Source organism: Actinia tenebrosa, unplaced genomic scaffold, assembly GCF_029948245.1.
Source record: "Actinia tenebrosa isolate PJP-AT-01 unplaced genomic scaffold, QUT_ActTen_1.0 PGA_scaffold11__36_contigs__length_13525064, whole genome shotgun sequence".
Taxonomy (NCBI): Eukaryota; Metazoa; Cnidaria; class Anthozoa; order Actiniaria; family Actiniidae; genus Actinia; species Actinia tenebrosa.
This window is the reverse complement of record NW_028292571.1, coordinates 2,939,577-2,956,349: the sequence shown is the minus strand read 5'-3', so window position 1 is coordinate 2,956,349 and position 16,773 is coordinate 2,939,577. Positions and strand designations below refer to the sequence as shown.

General features: G+C 41.0%; 1 protein-coding gene and 2 long non-coding RNA genes across 3 annotated transcripts; 1 reads left to right on the top strand and 2 right to left on the bottom strand.

The window, feature by feature from the left end:
- Window positions 1-1,976: 1,976 nt before the first annotated feature.
- Window positions 1,977-4,399, bottom strand: LOC148912351 (uncharacterized). Its single transcript, XM_089027596.1, has 2 exons — window positions 3,340-4,399; window positions 1,977-3,262 (listed from the first exon to the last, which is right to left on the bottom strand). The coding sequence occupies exons 1-2, from the start codon at window positions 4,397-4,399 to the stop codon at window positions 2,211-2,213; spliced, it is 2,112 nt and encodes a 703-aa protein (XP_088883722.1). The 3' UTR covers window positions 1,977-2,210.
- An 849-nt stretch (window positions 4,400-5,248) lies between these two features.
- Window positions 5,249-6,631, top strand: LOC116301189 (uncharacterized). The gene is made up of 3 exons (XR_004197705.2): window positions 5,249-5,406; window positions 5,659-5,783; window positions 6,616-6,631. It is a non-coding gene; the product is annotated as an uncharacterized LOC116301189 (long non-coding RNA).
- A 1,374-nt stretch (window positions 6,632-8,005) lies between these two features.
- On the bottom strand, window positions 8,006-10,877 carry LOC116301190 (uncharacterized). The gene is made up of 3 exons (XR_004197706.2): window positions 10,478-10,877; window positions 9,541-9,795; window positions 8,006-9,032 (listed from the first exon to the last, which is right to left on the bottom strand). It is a non-coding gene; the product is annotated as an uncharacterized LOC116301190 (long non-coding RNA).
- Between the last annotated feature and the right edge of the window lie 5,896 nt (window positions 10,878-16,773).

Sequence of the window (16,773 nt, the reverse complement as noted above, 5' to 3'; positions counted from 1 at the left end):
ACTCAATTTGGAACTGCAATTCCAGTTCCGGTCCGGATTTTAGCATACGTAATTAGGTTGTTGTTCGAGCATAAACGTGCACATTTGCACGGGCATTGTATAGCTCGCTTTAAAATCAAAAGGCTTCATTTAAAACGTAAATACGGGATAATATTTGCTCCAGACCTCTCTCATAATTGCTTTACATTTTATATTTTATAACTTATCGATATTTTTTAATGAATCACCATTTTTTTGAAGAAAAATTAAAGAAGATCATAACGCTTCGAACGGCAAAGATCAAACCCTGGAATGTGCAGTCAACAGCAGTCAACGAAATGGAGCATGCGTAGACATAAACCTCTGCCACGTGGTCTGCTATCTCCGCCCTCTCATAATCACTTGACAACATAGTGACATTGATTGACGTCTGATACATGATAATTGATTGAGCTATTGATGTGAACCCCATAGCAGAAGCCCGCAAAGGTCTCTTGGGTAAGTTCCTGAAGACCCCTGGGTACTATTGCGCAACTTTCCCATTTTGTCGTGGAGAAGACAGAAAAAGAAAAAAAAGAAAAAAAGACATTTTATGACTGTGATCCACAGGTATCCCAGTAAATATTTACCGATGCACTTGACGTAAATATCCAAATCGCTCTGTAATTCAATGGATATTAACGGTCTCCTACCATATATTTCGACAAATAAGCAGTAATAAAACTATATTTTGGTAGGAATAGTGACGTATGACGTGTCGCCGCGGATACTCAACATTCGTGAAATTCTCGAACTTCAAAGCCCGATTTTCACCCAAAACGAAGGAGCATCTTCGGACCCTTTCACTTTTTCTTAAAAATTTCTATCTATAGAATGTAACTGTGCTAAAGAAATAAAGTATTCTTGGACTCACTTCTTGTGTTGCTAGTGTATGGTTTCACGAACAAAAAATCAAAACACACAAGACTATCGGGACAAATTTTAGGTACTAATACTTTTTCTGCTCTTATATATCCATCCAGGCGTGGTTCATATATCCACCTTCCCACTGTATAAGAAAGTTTTGTATAGCTGTTTAAAATAGTTTTTTAACGAACGAAATAATTGGCACACTTGGAAAATACAAGTCGCAAAAAGCTTCAAAACAAGACGCGCGGAAATTGATGTTCCGGATCAATATAAATATATAGTGGTTTCAAAATTGCCGCCTGGAGACTGGGGCTTAGGGGTGGATGAATGGCCGAGAGGGGACTGAAGGAAAGAGGAAGGGGGAGTGGTTGAGGGGGGTTGGGTGGGGGTGTAGAGGTAAGGGACTGGAAGCAGTCAGTTACCTAGGCTTGAAGTATAATATAAATAGATATGGCCAGCCCTTCTGTATAGCGACGCGAATATTGTATATTGCTAATCAGCTGTTTTCACCGTGTGTGTAGTAAAAATTTTGAGATTGGAAAGAGTTCAGCCTTCTCCTGGGTAAATAATTCCAGATCTACCATCTTATCACTGCATTCCCACTCTCGCCTTGTCGACGCCTCGATATCCGGGACACCTCGCTATTACGAACAGATTAAACTCATCACACGTAGATGAGCTTGGCGTTGGTGCTTGGGTGGGAGGAGCCTCGGGAACTCGGCGGAGGTCAGCGGTAACTATGGCAACCCTGTCACCTCCCACCTAGCACCGTCACACTGACTTGGCAGTGGAATACTTACCTATACTTACCTTCGTGGAGGGTGGGTGGGAAAACAAATAGCGTTGGTGTAGCGTACAAACTGCGTAAGCTAGCGTTAGCGATATGAGATAGCGCATAGCGTTAGCGAAATCGGATAGCACGTGGCGTTAGCGAAATTGGATAGCACCCGATGCAAGCTTCGTCCCCAGATACCATCTGTTCATCATTCATCTCATTGCGTGAGACATTAATTTGCTTATCAGATGGCCGCGAAGCTATAGCCTTTTGATGACAGATACTTGCGATAACAGGCAACTTAGTTCAAGTCTAACTTTGCTTAAATATTTTATTTAACCACATTTAAACTCATCACACGTAGATGAGCTTGGCGTTGGTGCTTGGGTGGGAGGAGCCTCGGGAACTCGGCGGAGGTCAGCGGTAACTATGGCAACCCTGTCACCTCCAAATGATTCTCCAAGGTGCTTGGAGAGGAGGAACAGGAAGAAGGGCCTCCCACCACAATGATCCAAGCACCAACCCAAACTAAGGTCACTCCAGGAAATTAAGCTTGAGAAAGATAGCGCGAGATCGAGGCTAAGGATTCTGTAGGTGTCCGGATATAACTTTGATAAGCGTTACTAGTCCATCTGCCAAGGGTTTGGATCATGTGATCTGGAACACCATTGCGCGCTGCAACTGTGGCGGCTCCAATCCTGAAGCTATGGCTGGAAAAATTACCAGTCACTCCCGCACCAGCGAAAATATCCCTCAGCCACGACGTCAGCAACTCTCGAGACAATGGTTGGCCATTCTTTAATAAGAATAGTGGACCTGAAGCATTTCCTCTTTTATGCAGAAAAGCGGACATTGCAGTCACCGCACACAGTGGGGAGACGCCACAACCAATGTGAACATAGCACCCTGCGCGGAAAGGATCGGTTTTGGATGCTTTGATCCATACCCGTAAGCACGATGGTCGGTCCAAATTATCAAACGACAAGTCCGAGACCTGCAGGTGAATGGTGGGGTCGAAACTGGCCAAGCTGGAGACCGTAAACTCTGCCGATCGCAGGAAACCAAAGTATGCGAGCGTACATGACGACCAAAACATGGCATGGTCAAACGAGTCAATGTCCAGGGCCTTGAAAATGGTGAGCATGAGAGCGTCGGTAATCGGTAGACGCTGTGAAAACGGGGACCCTTGGGAACGTTTAATGCCCCGAAAGACTTGATGCAGCCGCGGACAATTTACCAATGGATCTGCGTGACCCTGCTCGATGTGAAGGGCCCGAACCGCTGACAGGTAGACTTTAATAGACCGATGCTGAAGCGACTGTGCCAGAAACGTTACAAAAAGACATAAAGTTCTCTCATCTGCAGGTAAGACAGGAACTTTGCCAAGCTGATGGCAAAAATCAATAAATTTACGCTGAGCAGACGCGTAAGTGCGACGTGTGGTGGGAGCCAGGCCATTTAGGAGGAATTCCTGACACTGTTTCTTTAGAGTGGACTGGTCAAGTTGAGAAGAAGCTGATGCGGAATTGGAGTTGGGGATCGGTGTGCTGAAGGAGCCAAACGCCTGAACTCCTGCCAACGAAAACGGGATAAGGCATCAGCGATTGCATTGTGGACGCCGGGTATGTGGAGCGACGAAAAGGAAAAGTTAAAGCGCGCTGCCGCTAGCAACAGACTGCGCAACAGCCGCATCAGGTCGGGGACTTTAGAAGTCCTGCCGTTCAGCATGAACACCACAGCCTCGTTGTCGGAACGAAAGATGACATGCTTTTTGGACCACCGATGGCCCCACACATGCGCGGCTAGAACGATCGGAAAGAGTTCCTTATATGCAATAGATTGAGAACCCTGCTTCTCCAACCAGACACCGTTGAACCACGCTTGGTCCAGAAAAGCTCCATAACCAATTGCTCCTGAGGCGTCCGATACCACCTGGGTATCGCCTACGACTGGGATACCAGGATACAGCCAAAAAGAAACCCCGTGCCACGTAGAGAGGAACTGGTGCCACCAGTCTAAGTCGCGATGGAACTCGCAATTCAGGCGTATAGGATGGTCTCGCTTGCGGAAACAGCCTAGCAGGTCAATCATGCGCCGTATGAACGTGCGACCAGGCCACACCACCTTCGCTGCGTGGTGGAGGTGGCCAATCAACGATTCTAGGTGATGTCTATTACACCAGCGTCGCGACCGCCAGGTAGCAATCAATAGTTTAAGGTTGCATAACTTATCTGCTGGCAAACGAGCAATTTGGTTCACTGAGTCCAATTCGATGCCTAAAACAACCAGGGTAGTATCAGGGCCTATGCATTTGTCGGGATGTAGCGGAACACCTAGAGTGCGGCATACTTGACGTGACTTAGCTAGGTTAACTGCGCAGGCGTCAGTGTTAGGAGGGCCCGCCATGATAAAATCATCAAGATAATGAACGAGATTGCTAACTTGGTAATTGTTCACCAAAATCCACTCTATCATCGAGGCTACCGCATTGAAAATAAACGGGGCTGATCGAAGACCAAAAGGTAACGCTAAGTCAACGTAATACTTTCCGCGCCACTTCATACCGAGAAGGTACCTGTCAGAAGGATGAACCGGAATATTACGGTAGGCCGATTCGACGTCGAACTTTGCCATCAGTGCTCCGGTACCAAGGCTAGAGCAATACCTCCAAAACAAATAGCGTTGGTGTAGCGTACAAACTGCGTAAGCTAGCGTTAGCGATATGAGATAGCCCATAGCGTTAGCGAAATCGGATAGCACGTGGCAGTTAGCGAAATTGGATAGCACCCGATGCAAGCTTCGTCCCCAGATACCATCTGTTCATCATTCATCTCATTGCGTGAGACATTAATTTGCTTATCAGATGGCCGCGAAGCTATAGCCTTTTGATGACAGATACTTGCGATAACAGGCAACTTAGTTCAAGTCTAACTTTGCTTAAATATTTTATTTAACCACATATAAAAATAAACACTGACAAAGAAATACTGACAATCACGAAGAAATATCCATGACGGAAACTGTCGGTCCCCGGGGGGTGTCCACTGTAACGAGAATTGACCTGAAGTACGTTGTCCTGGAAGTTGACTGCCATAACCGACAGTCATTCTCAGCCGTTCCTAAAATTCATCTCATCATCACTAACGAGTGACAATAAAAATACTTATCAAGTCTAGTGGGTTTCCAACGATTCAGTATGTAACAGGATGCTCGAAATGTTTAGATTTCTAAAAGCCTGTCATATGCCGGGCCTGTTCCTTCTTTTTTATTGATTTATTTTTTTGCTACGCTTGACCTTTGTCAAGACAACGGCCATAGTGATGCCGAGTCCCCAAAAGAAAGAGACATACACCTGAACGATAAAATAATCCTATATGATTCCCAAATGTATTCAGTTCACTCCCAAATAAAAGCATTGCTTATATTTTTTGTTCTAGTATTTCCATAATGAAACAAAACAGATGTCAGCTTGTTAAGACCTGTTGACTTGATAATTACTAGTAAAGGCTCAGATCACATCCTGCCTCTTGACAAGTGCAACTCATTCATTGTTATCTGATATCTGATATACGATGTAAATCTGAAATTTTTAACGGTCATTTATCTGATGATCATTTGAAGAGGAAGTCCAACGTTCATTACGGAACACTCAACATACAGAATCAGCTTAAATCAGAGTATAGAATCGCTAAAGTGGAACTATATTGTAGAAGATCAGGGAATCCAAAAGTGGGGATTACTAGGTAAGAATTGTTGGACTTTTAAGCTTGTTTGGGCCTATTCCTCGATTTAGTGCTGCATGCATTGTCACACGTAAACTCAATGCAAAAGATTGTCGACATCAACTGATGGACAATGATTAATAGAAGCGAATGAAGCTAAAATAATTATCCCATATAGAATTGAATACTGATGCATAGATATTGTAGTATAGGTTTCTTTTGAGGTCGATCTATTCTTTTCCCAAAATAATGCCTTGTTTCTCATAACATAAGTATTTCCAAGTACCAAGTACGGATAGCGTAAATACAGTGAGCAAGTGGAGCTGCAAGTAATTTTGAGTTGGTTACTGTGAGCTAGGACACTCGAATCGTGATCAGACAGGTCGAGGTGTTATCAGGTTAGTATTTTAAAATTTCTGAACTTTCTTTTATTGTCTCAAACCTCCTAAAACGAAGCATGGAGTTAAAATCACCAAGCGCCCAAAATAAATTTCATTTTCCATCGACTGGCATGCATTTTCAAAACTGTGACAAAAAACTCAAAGTTTTCACACGGTTCGAATGTCTTCACTGTAATATTCTTTTAAATCTTTGACGTTGAAAATCCTAGCCGTAGATATAAAATTGAAGCATGCAATCACTAACCGTCAGGCGGAGGTCACGGCCGAATGTCAGTTAACTGGCATGAGTGCTGGCCATATATTAACCAAAATAATAAAATATAGAACTATTAATTTTGAGTTAGTTTAATTTGGCCAATCCATTGGCACTCTCATAATACCCTATCTTCATCTATCCCGAACTTCCCGCCGGAACCACAGCCAAAGTCAAGTCTCCTTTATACATGGCAGCCGCACTTTTAGTCTAACGAAGGGCTGCAAACATGTTTGTCAGCTCTGTCACTCTTGAATAATGAGTTGATTGATTGAATGATTATGCACGACAATGGAGGAAAGGTAAGAAAGGAAAAATAGAAGGAAAATGAAAGACCGACGCGCGCGCTTTTAGTACCCTCCAGTTTCATTCTCTCGCTCGGGGGAAATTTAAAAAAGGAGGAGACTTTACCAGAAGGGTAATCTTACATATAAGGAACATCCTGAATATAGGTTAGCTAGCCACCCTGCCTACGATCTAATTTCTTGCATAACTGTGTGAATTTGTTCTACGTATTATACTCATGTAGATTTTAAATATTTACTCTCATTGACTATCTTTGGTCTTATTCTGCAGACAATATCATGGCATCCAGATCTATTCTTTTCTCACTCTGTGTGATTCTATTGATCTATACTGTCAACTCCAGAAATCCCTTACAAGAAGCTTACGCTAACATACGATGTGGCCGAGTAGGCTACAGTCTTAATGTCGAGGTCCACAACTGCGAGAAAAAGACCGTTGCTGTAAACATTTGCCGGGGTACATGTCTGTCTGCTTCGACACCCAGTGGATCCCAAGAAGAGCAAGTCCCAATGTGCACGTGCTGTACTGAGACGCAAATAGAAACGATATCAGTTGGACTATGGTGCAGAAGTGGGCCAAATAGTGCAGATTATAAGACGTATTATCATCAAGTTAAAAGTGCTGTAGAGTGTTCCTGCACTCCTTGTTAAAGATAACGACTCAGAGCCTTATAGGTCAAATACATAGATCTCAACTATATATATATCTTATTACTGTACTGTATGCATAAATACAGGGACTGACTGACTGCACCTGAAGTGTGTGCGTGCACCCACCACTTCCAATTCAATAGGACGAAGTTTGTGACTGCTTAAATCAAACAAAATAAAGAAATAGTAGGTACTCGTTGTCCATCAACGACCTATAACTGTGCTTGTTTGCTTAACCATTTCTTTGATAATTCATTTATTTATTTACAATAGTTGTTCTACCGGCAGGGATGTCATGTTAGAGTAAAGACAGTCTGCGCAGACGTTGGACCAGTTTGCATAAAAAGATCGACGCGAAAGGTTATATTTTTCGAGGAACCATTATACTCAACTGCGCGCACTGTAATCACGTCTTGTTATCTCTAAATAACGTGCATAGACTACAGTTTGCGTTGGGTTTTGGAAATAAATCAGTTCTTACATACATATCTCAGTTCTGTTGCCGAATAATTCGTGCGTCATAAAATTATGTGGGACAATAACAACAGGTCTTGCAGGTCTCTAATCTAAGGTAACATCCCAAAGTTTAATTGTAATTTAAAACGACTTCTTACGTAGGAACACAAGCAAAAGAACACTCCTTTTTACAGTTCCGTTCAGTGACCACGAATAATAGTTGAGGCTAGAGTTTCCGCGCATAGCAAAACTATACCTTTATCATGCGCGGCAACTCCAACCCCGACTTGAAACTATTATTCGTGGTCACTGAACGGAACTTTAAAATGGAGTATTCATCAGGAGAATATTTTTTTAGGAGAGAACCATCACAAACGTCTATTGACTTACATAAGGTGGCGGGCGCAGGGAGTTGAACACACGACAACAGTGTGAGAGGCAGCGCGCAAACTTTCATTACATCACTGTAGGTTTAAGGCCTCTCAGTTATTTTGACCCACTAAACAAGCTTCATATTGACACTACAGCTAGAATTATGACAACACGTTTTAGCCGTCTGTTTTCATTTTAACTTTTAATAAAATAAGTAACTTTACTGCAGTTAACAAATTAGCGCACAGTTGAAAATTGAAGTTGATAAAAACTGAGCTATCCTTTTATTTACGGGCGCTCACCACGCAGCATTAAGATAATCTCAAGAATTTGCGTTGACCCTCTTAACTACTATTCGCATTAACAGAGAAAATATTTACTCAAAGAACCATTGACTTGAGCGTCTGTTTCCCGTTTAATAACGAGTTGCCGGAAGACGAAAAGAGAGGAGAAAATACGACAGAATGTATTTATTTTGCCCACTCCTTTGGTCTTCATTTTTATATATATTAACTATCACCAAGCCGACTTGAGTTGGATATGGATAAGGTGAGAAATTGGAAAGTTGACACGTTAGGAGGGGGGGGAATTAAAGAGAGAAAGGAAGGAAGGACGAAAGAGAAAGGAAGTGAAAGGAAGGACGAAAGAGAAAGAAAGAGAAAGGAAAAGAAAAAGAGAGAAAGAAAGGAAGGAAGAAAGAGAGAGAGAAAGAAAAGAAAGGAAGGAAGAATGAAAGAAAGGGGCAAAAAAGAAAGAAGCCACAAAGATATGAGGGCAGAGAAACAGATAAAAAGAAAACAGAAAAAAGAAAATAATACAATGAAAAGAAAGAGAAGAATAAAGGAATGAAACAAAACACCAAGCAAGCTTTAGCAAAACAACAACAACAACAATACTAAACAACAACAACAACAACAAGGAGAAAGGAGAAAAAAGAGATAAAAAAGAATGAAAAAAGGAGGAAAAAAGAGAAAAGAGACCTTAACCAGTCATGTTCTTCCTTCACATTCCCCCGTTTAGCTCTCAAGTCCGAAAACCCAAAATACCGATAAATTATTAAAATATTTGAACGTCTTGATTTTAGCTGCAGGGTTTACAGGTACATCCTGTAGCACTCTCCACTCTTATAGTGGAATCTATTCCAGTTGCACAATTGTCAAAGGTAAACGTCTTCCATTCTGTACCAGTGGGCTTGCAACAAGTGCATACCTGAAATTCCAAAGCAGTAGTAAAACAATTGGTGCTACTTTATTTTAATTTGCCAATTCCCCTTATCCCTCTTCCCCACCTGAGGGTTTTCTATTGCCAGGGGGTTCCTGTCTGCATGCCCCCACCCTAACCGTATTCTATTTCCAATTGTACAAGTTATTTTTCCCCGGCCATCAAATATCCACAGTGCATCCAAATCAGTCCACTGATCAAAGGGAATTTACGGAGTTGATCAGTCTTTAACCGCGGGATGTAGGAAGGAAAGCTATAGTATGAGAAAGGAAAAAAGCGGGGTGAAAATGGGGACGGAATATGAAAAAAGCTGCTCCTGCACAAAAAGAAAAAAAGGAACCAGGAAAAAGAAAAGAAAATATTTTTTAAAAAGAACAAGAAATGAAAAATATTAATAAAAACTATGCTCAGGCATGTACTGAAGAAAGACTAGAGTGTGGTTAACAAAGATATCCATATCACTTACAAAGGTCAAGTAATCTGACAAATAACGAACCTTTCTGAAGAATGGCGGTGAGTTATGTGCAAGAGAATACGACCAACATGTGCCTAGACATGCTTGAACACCCACATAGCGGGAATCACAGCCAGGTCTCTTGACGTACTTGGTATAATATTCCGAATTACAGTAAATTTTCAAACCGGAAAAAATGCCTTGTGCTTGTGACTGGAAGACGTAGCTCGTAATTAGGATGAAGACCAATGTTCCTGTTCGTAGTTTCATTGTGAAAGATTTATTTAGTAATCTGAGCTGTAAGAAGAAAAACAGTTGCACAAAGTTCACGTTGTATTTCACATGATTTGCGCGTGAGGTAAAGGGGAATTCTGAAAATGATAAAGGTAATAGTCAGGAGATTTGTTTCTGCAACGTAAAGTTTATTTTGGCTTAAAAACTCCTGTCTAGGTTTATCATGGGAGAATCAATAATAGAATATGCCGTGGATACTGAACTGAGCTGCGCTGTTCCCTGCATGGGAATACAGGCCGGATATACTGGTCGTATATAATTTTGCGATTGTAGCTAAGTTGTATTTTTGTTCATATATTTCGACGACATGAAAGAGTGATCAAAAGAAGAAAAAAAAAAAATCAAATATTGAACTAAAAATAATTTTGCAAAACTAGATCGGGGGATAGAATTACAAAAAATATAATAATTTGAAGTTTATCTATTAGATATTAAATTAAATTAAGTTGCGTAAATCAAACGCGATGATCTTGATTCGTATCTTATTGGCCTTCTAAAAGGCTATATATAATAAGTACGCGAAGGATAGTTATAATTTTTTATCCACATAAACTGACAAGGATCAGAACGAGTTCCTAGGATAGACCCTTCGTTGCCATACTGGAAACCTTTCTTCTCAGTTCGTAACTTCAACGAATTTCAACGACTAGAATTTCAAATTAAAAATCTAAAGTGCTGTACTTACCAGTAAGTTGTGGTTAACTGGTGCACTCTCGGTGAGGCTACCTCTTTGGCCTTTCAAAATGTATTCTATCGTTGCGGAGACTCGAGGAAACGAGTGGCGGGCTTTGGAAACCGTTTCTTTGAATTTGAAATTGTTTATTTTGTACTCGAGAGCTTTAGCAGGATCGAAACATGATACCAGCTTTTAACAAGTTTGAAGGAATATTATATGTCATGCCACTGACTGACATCCGGTGTGGCACAATTCATCTTATCGTTATCTATATCTAAACAGTTCCTGTTTTGAAAGAAGTATTAGTTAACGTCGTCTTTATTTAGCATTTACTATCTAAGCTTCCTAAACTTTTAAGTATACCACCTACTCAAAATTAATATCTAAAGCGGCTGTTGATTTGTAAAGCTGAAGCACATTCGTAAGGACAAGATCTTGACAACTCCTCCGCTCGCTTTCGGTTTTTGAAAAAACTATAACTCAGGCTTCACTTGTGAATGAGAGAATAGAACTGAGGAGTGTTATTGCGAACTGAAGCTGTTATAGCCGAATAAGTTGTTCTGTTTCCGTTTCAAGTTTAATTTGAAAATAGCGTTCAGCTGACGGCCAAAGTTTGAGCTTTGGCCCCTGTGTTTTTGTAACTATTCTAATAAAGGCGAACGAGCACAGACACGACTCTCGGGAAGAGAACTATAGATTGTGAGATTATCCATTCAGAAGGAGTGTAGAAAGAGACCTGTAAAGACGTACGCAAACAGGAAGCAAGCTTCGATTTATAGGCGACAGACAGGTAGACAGAGAGACAGAGTATGTGCAACATTTCCTTTTCTCATTTTCAATTATTGTCTTCTGGGGAAGAAATGGCAAAGATTTCGTATCGCAGACAAAGTGAAGCCCAGCTGATTCGAGAAAATGTTTAGCCAATCAGAATCGAGAACATTTGCAAAAAGGTGTCACTTTTCCAGTTGAAAATAAAAGCAGGAAGGAAGAGACTGCGAGAGAATTAAAGAAAGAAGGAAAGAAGGAAAGAAGGAAAGAAGGAAAGAAGGAAAGAAGGAAAGAAGGAAAAAGGAAAGAAAGAAAGAAAGAAAGAAGGAAAGAAGGAAAAAAAGAAAGAAAGAAAGAAAGATGCGTGAGTCTGACTTGTGCTTTTACCGCCGTCTCGTTTGTGTACAAACCCTAAACACTTCCTCTGTAGTAACACCTGTAAGAATCAAATTATTCCTCTCCCACAACTAAAGAGTAACTGGTTATAAATGATAAGTGCATTATATTATATACAGTATTTATGTAGTAGTTGTTTGGTAGTTTTGAGTGGCACACCATGGAGCGTCAAGCGAGTATCAGCGAAAGTGACAAGTGGGATATTCCATGGTGTGCCATGAGAAATCATTGTATAACTATTATATACAAGTGACAAGTTGGATATTCCATGGTGTGCCACGAGAAAGCATTGTATAACTATTATATACAAGTGACAAGTGGGATATTCCATGGTGTGCCATGAGAAAGCATTGTATAACTATTATATACAAGTGACAAGTGGGATATTCCATGGTGTGCCATGAGAAAGCATTGTATAACTATTATATACAAGTGACAAGTGGGATATTCCATGTTGTGCCATGAGAAATCATTGTATAACTATTATATACAAGTGACAAGTGGGATATTCCATGTTGTGCCATGAGAAAGCATTGTATAACTATTATATACAAGTGACAAGTGGGATATTCCATGTTGTGCCACGAGAAAGCATTGTATAACTATTATATACAAGTGACAAGTGGGATATTCCATGTTGTGCCACGAGAAAGCATTGTATAACTATTATATACAAGTGACAAGTGGGATATTCCATGGTGTGCCATGAGAAAGCATTGTATAACTATTATATACAAGTGACAAGTGGGATATTCCATGGTGTGCCATGAGAAATCATTGTATAACTATTATATACAAGTGACAAGTGGGATATTCCATGGTGTGCCATGAGAAAGCATTGTATAACTATTATATACAAGTGACAAGTGGGATATTCCATGGTGTGCCATGAGAAATCATTGTATAACTATTATATACAAGTGACAAGTGGGATATTCCATGGTGTGCCATGAGAAAGCATTGTATAACTATTATATATAAGTGACAAGTGGGATATTCCATGTTGTGTCTCAAGAAAGTGCTCATTGTATAACTATTATATACAAGTGACAAGTGACAAGTGGGATATTCCATGGTGTGTCTCAAGAAAGTGCTCATTGTATAACTATTATATACAAATGACAAGTGGGATATTCCATGTTGTGCCACGAGAAAGCATTGTGTAACTATTATATACAAGCGACAAGTGGGATATTCCATGGTGTGTCCCGCAAAAGCATTGTATAACTTTTTTCACCCCACATTGTCTAAAATACATCTAGGGCCGATAATTCCTGATAGGAAGGAACAGTGCAATACCGCCAAATAGAACACGGCTTTCTTGCACTTTGACACTAGGCTGTATTTTCAATGGTTTGAGACACCATGGAATATCTTAAGTGGCACTTGTATTTTATATGTGTACACACAAGCTTTCAGGTGAGAATACAAAAAAATTTAACTAACCACTGGGATATTGCGTGCGTAGTGTGCCATCATGAGAACGCATTGTATAATTATTTTATACCACACTTTAAAATAACAAGACACAATGGTAAGAAGGAAGAGTGGAATACATTCAATTCAAAAATTCAAAAAACGTTGTCGTCGACCGGCTCAAGCCTACGCGACTGGACTGAATGGAATATGGGTAAAAATCACTGAAGGGGTTAAATATTCGTTCTGAAGATAATAATGGCGAGAAACAATCCATCAAATGTATGTTTTTGGGTTTAGGGAAAGAAAAACAAAGTAGTTATGATTCAGTTCACAATTTCGAAAATATAAAGGCATTAAAAAAACGTCTCCTTCAACAGTAGTATAGGGAATGGGGGTTCCAGCGCAATCTCAACACGGGCAAGATCCGTATCAAAAATCCACCTACGGACGACCCCCACTCCAAGTGTGGTTGGGGGCAACAGCGCACTTAAATATGTTAGTCTATATATGGAGTGCGAAGATTGTAAAGAGTTTGCTTATGATTTCTGTGTAAAGTGCTTGAAACCCAAGTTTGTACCTACTAAGCCAAATAAGTATATTTGTTGTGGTAAAAAAATGCAAATAGAAGACGACACGTCAGCACAGTGTTACGAGTGTGGTAAGAATATTCGTAATGCCGTACCAAATGCTACCAGAGAGCAGTATTACGCCAATGGAGGTCGTAAGAAGACCCCATATAAGAGAATAAAATACTTTAGGGACTGGATGAGTCATATCCAAGGTTTACATCCGATATATTTAAGCGACGAAGTAAAGAAGAAAATCATAGACCATTTAGAAGAGCCAACCCCACAAAGTCTACGGAAAACGTTGAAAAAATTAAAGCTAGGGAAATATTACAAAGCTATTCCCTATCTTTTGTCTGAAATTACCGGTAAGTCTATTCCCGAGGTTTCTGATATGACAAAAGCCGAGTGGATGTTTTGTCGGCTGGATAAGGATATTCCTTATTACCCCGACGTAATTTACGAAATATTTTACAAAATAGACCCCAGCCACCCCCTATTAGAATGGATTCCGAGAAGATAGTGGAATTAGCATAAATCTTATGGCATAAGATTACGCGTAATTTCTAGACTGACGTTCGATATGTAAATAGAATCCCGTCACGATATTTACTGAGCAAGCTTTCTTTGAAGCTCTTCTTTTGCCTCCTGATAGATCTTTTTGCGAGATTCCTCGGAAAGATCTTTTACGATTGTTTTTTTATTCCTTATGTCCGTCTTTAATTTCTCGTATTTGTCTTCTTCGGCCAGAATAAGCGAGAATTCTACGTCGTCTATCTTTCTGTCACGCAAAGCCTTTGAGACAAGATCGGTAATAGTATTTACTTTAGCCCTAGACAGAGCTATTGTCGTGTCATGCTTGGATATTTTCGTGGATAGCTTTTTCATAATGCCCGTAGCAACAGCCGAAATGATACCACAAGCTGCCCCAACGCCGGCCAAAGGAACTCCAACGATTATTCCCGGCCCAGTAAGCGAAGTAGCAACGCCAGAGCCCGTTAACACAACAGATATGGATCCTGAAGTTATCGCAATCTTATGTAGCGTACTCCGGGCTCTAACGTACTTTTTTCGGACTTTTTCGTAGTGTTTTGTCTGCCCTTCCAAGTAAGCCAGGATTAAGTTCGCTTTATTAAGCCTGAAATTCTCCGCGTTTAATTCGTTAGGACCTGTATCCTTAGTGGTAGCGTGATAATTGGGAACATCTGGGTACAACTTAGGTGCTGATGGTATAACATCCATTATATATACTAATGTACGACGCTTTTGGGAATGATATTGAGGAGCAGCCACATCACGACAACCGGGATTACTGGAATTGGAGAGCATTTAGGAAGATGTTTCCGCATGCAGACCCTAGTAAGTTCGAAAGAAGACCCGATGGGATTTACTTTAACGGCTCCAGGATGTACAGCAATGAGGATTTGAAACATTCAAAGCTGGAGCAAGTAGGTGATCAGGTGCAGCGATTGACGATTGTACACCCCGTTCATAAAGAAAGGCCACCAAAACCCGAGCATAAAGCACCTAATTTTCCTAGAAACTTATTGTTAACCACGGAAGATTACCCATTTTACGATGCTGAAGGTGGTGTAAACAACTTCGAAAAGCTGGTAACGCACCTGAAGATTTCAGTGGGTAAACAATCATTTAACGTAATACTAAGAAATATCTATAAGAATACGATGTTGAAGCATACGTGGGGTAAAGAGGCCAGGGAATGGTTAGCAGGGCCCAATATGCGGTATTGGCCGCAGCAGTTAGACTTTGCTATTTGGGCTGCCACTAAAGGTTGTGGTGTTGCCGCGGACATGTTTCACATTCCAATTATGCAGTTTCACGTTGCCTTTACGGTAAGGAGGTTGTTGAAGGAGCTTAACGCACCCCTACCAGGAGATGGAGCATTTAATCCAATGAATAACCGATATGACGCCGCAGCCCTGGAAAGGTTAATTAATGAGTTCAAACCACAGCAAAAAGACTTTCGTTATAAGGAGGGTAAGACGCATGGGCTGGGTATAGTTTACGTTTGGGGTGCCAATGGTGAGAAGCCGGCTGACTACGGACATCAGGAATACCCAAGTAATGAGTTAGAGTTCAGTGATATGGGTGGTAATAAGGGTAATAATTCATTAATTACTAGAATTCAAACGAACTACCCCGGCACTTGGGATCCATTTGTGTTAATGAAAGGAAAAGGTTTAAGGAACCTAGCCAGGATTAACCGTAGCATTGAAGCATTCGTGTACTGCATCCTGGGAGCGCAGGTAAATACCCGCAACCCCATTGTTGGATCCCAAGGCGCTTCACAGGAAACGCAACAAGAATTCCTAACTTTATTTGAGTCTGCAATAATAGAAAATGACATATCTAAATCGGTGCAGAGATATCAATTGGCGGTGCAGCAGTCTAAAGTGCGACTGGATTACGCTTTGTCGCCTGGTTGTTGGTTGATGCCAAGTAATTTGGTTATTAACACCAATTCCGTTGTGGGTTATAACAACAAGCTGCAGCGAGCTACTAAGGATATGAAGTTTGGGGTGAATGACGTGAACTCTGACATGACCAAGGGCATTACTCACTTCGTAGAGAAACCAAAAAAAGAGGTAGAAAAACCATTAAAAAAGGCGTACGTGCCACCAAAGAAACCAGTAAAGAAGGTTACCGAGGAATATGACCATAACCTACTAAAGGCCGGCTTAGCAGCTGCAAGCGTTGGTCTGAGCTATTATATATGGCGATGAACAACCCCTACGTAGCTGGAGTAGATTGTGTTTATACGACTTACACAGGCGAGAAAAAATACAACCAGAGCTCTTGGGTTGATGTCACCGGAATGTCCGTGAATTTGAACTACTCAGGAAAGAAGTTAATCCTTTGTAGTATTTGCATTGGATCTGCCAGCCACGCCAACGTTGGCTTTAGGTTCCTGGATGAGAATGGCATACTGCAGCCTATGCGTGCGAAGACAAACAACAGGGAGCCTGCGCATTTCTCCGTAGAGCCGCCGGCGAATAGCACCGAGAATTTATCGGTTTGGACTTTACACATGGTTGCTGATTGCCATGGGAAGGTAAAGCTGCAAATGCGCGTAGACGATACTGGGAGCGTTTGTGTGAATAGCATAGAAAATCAAAGAGATACGGCTTATAATCA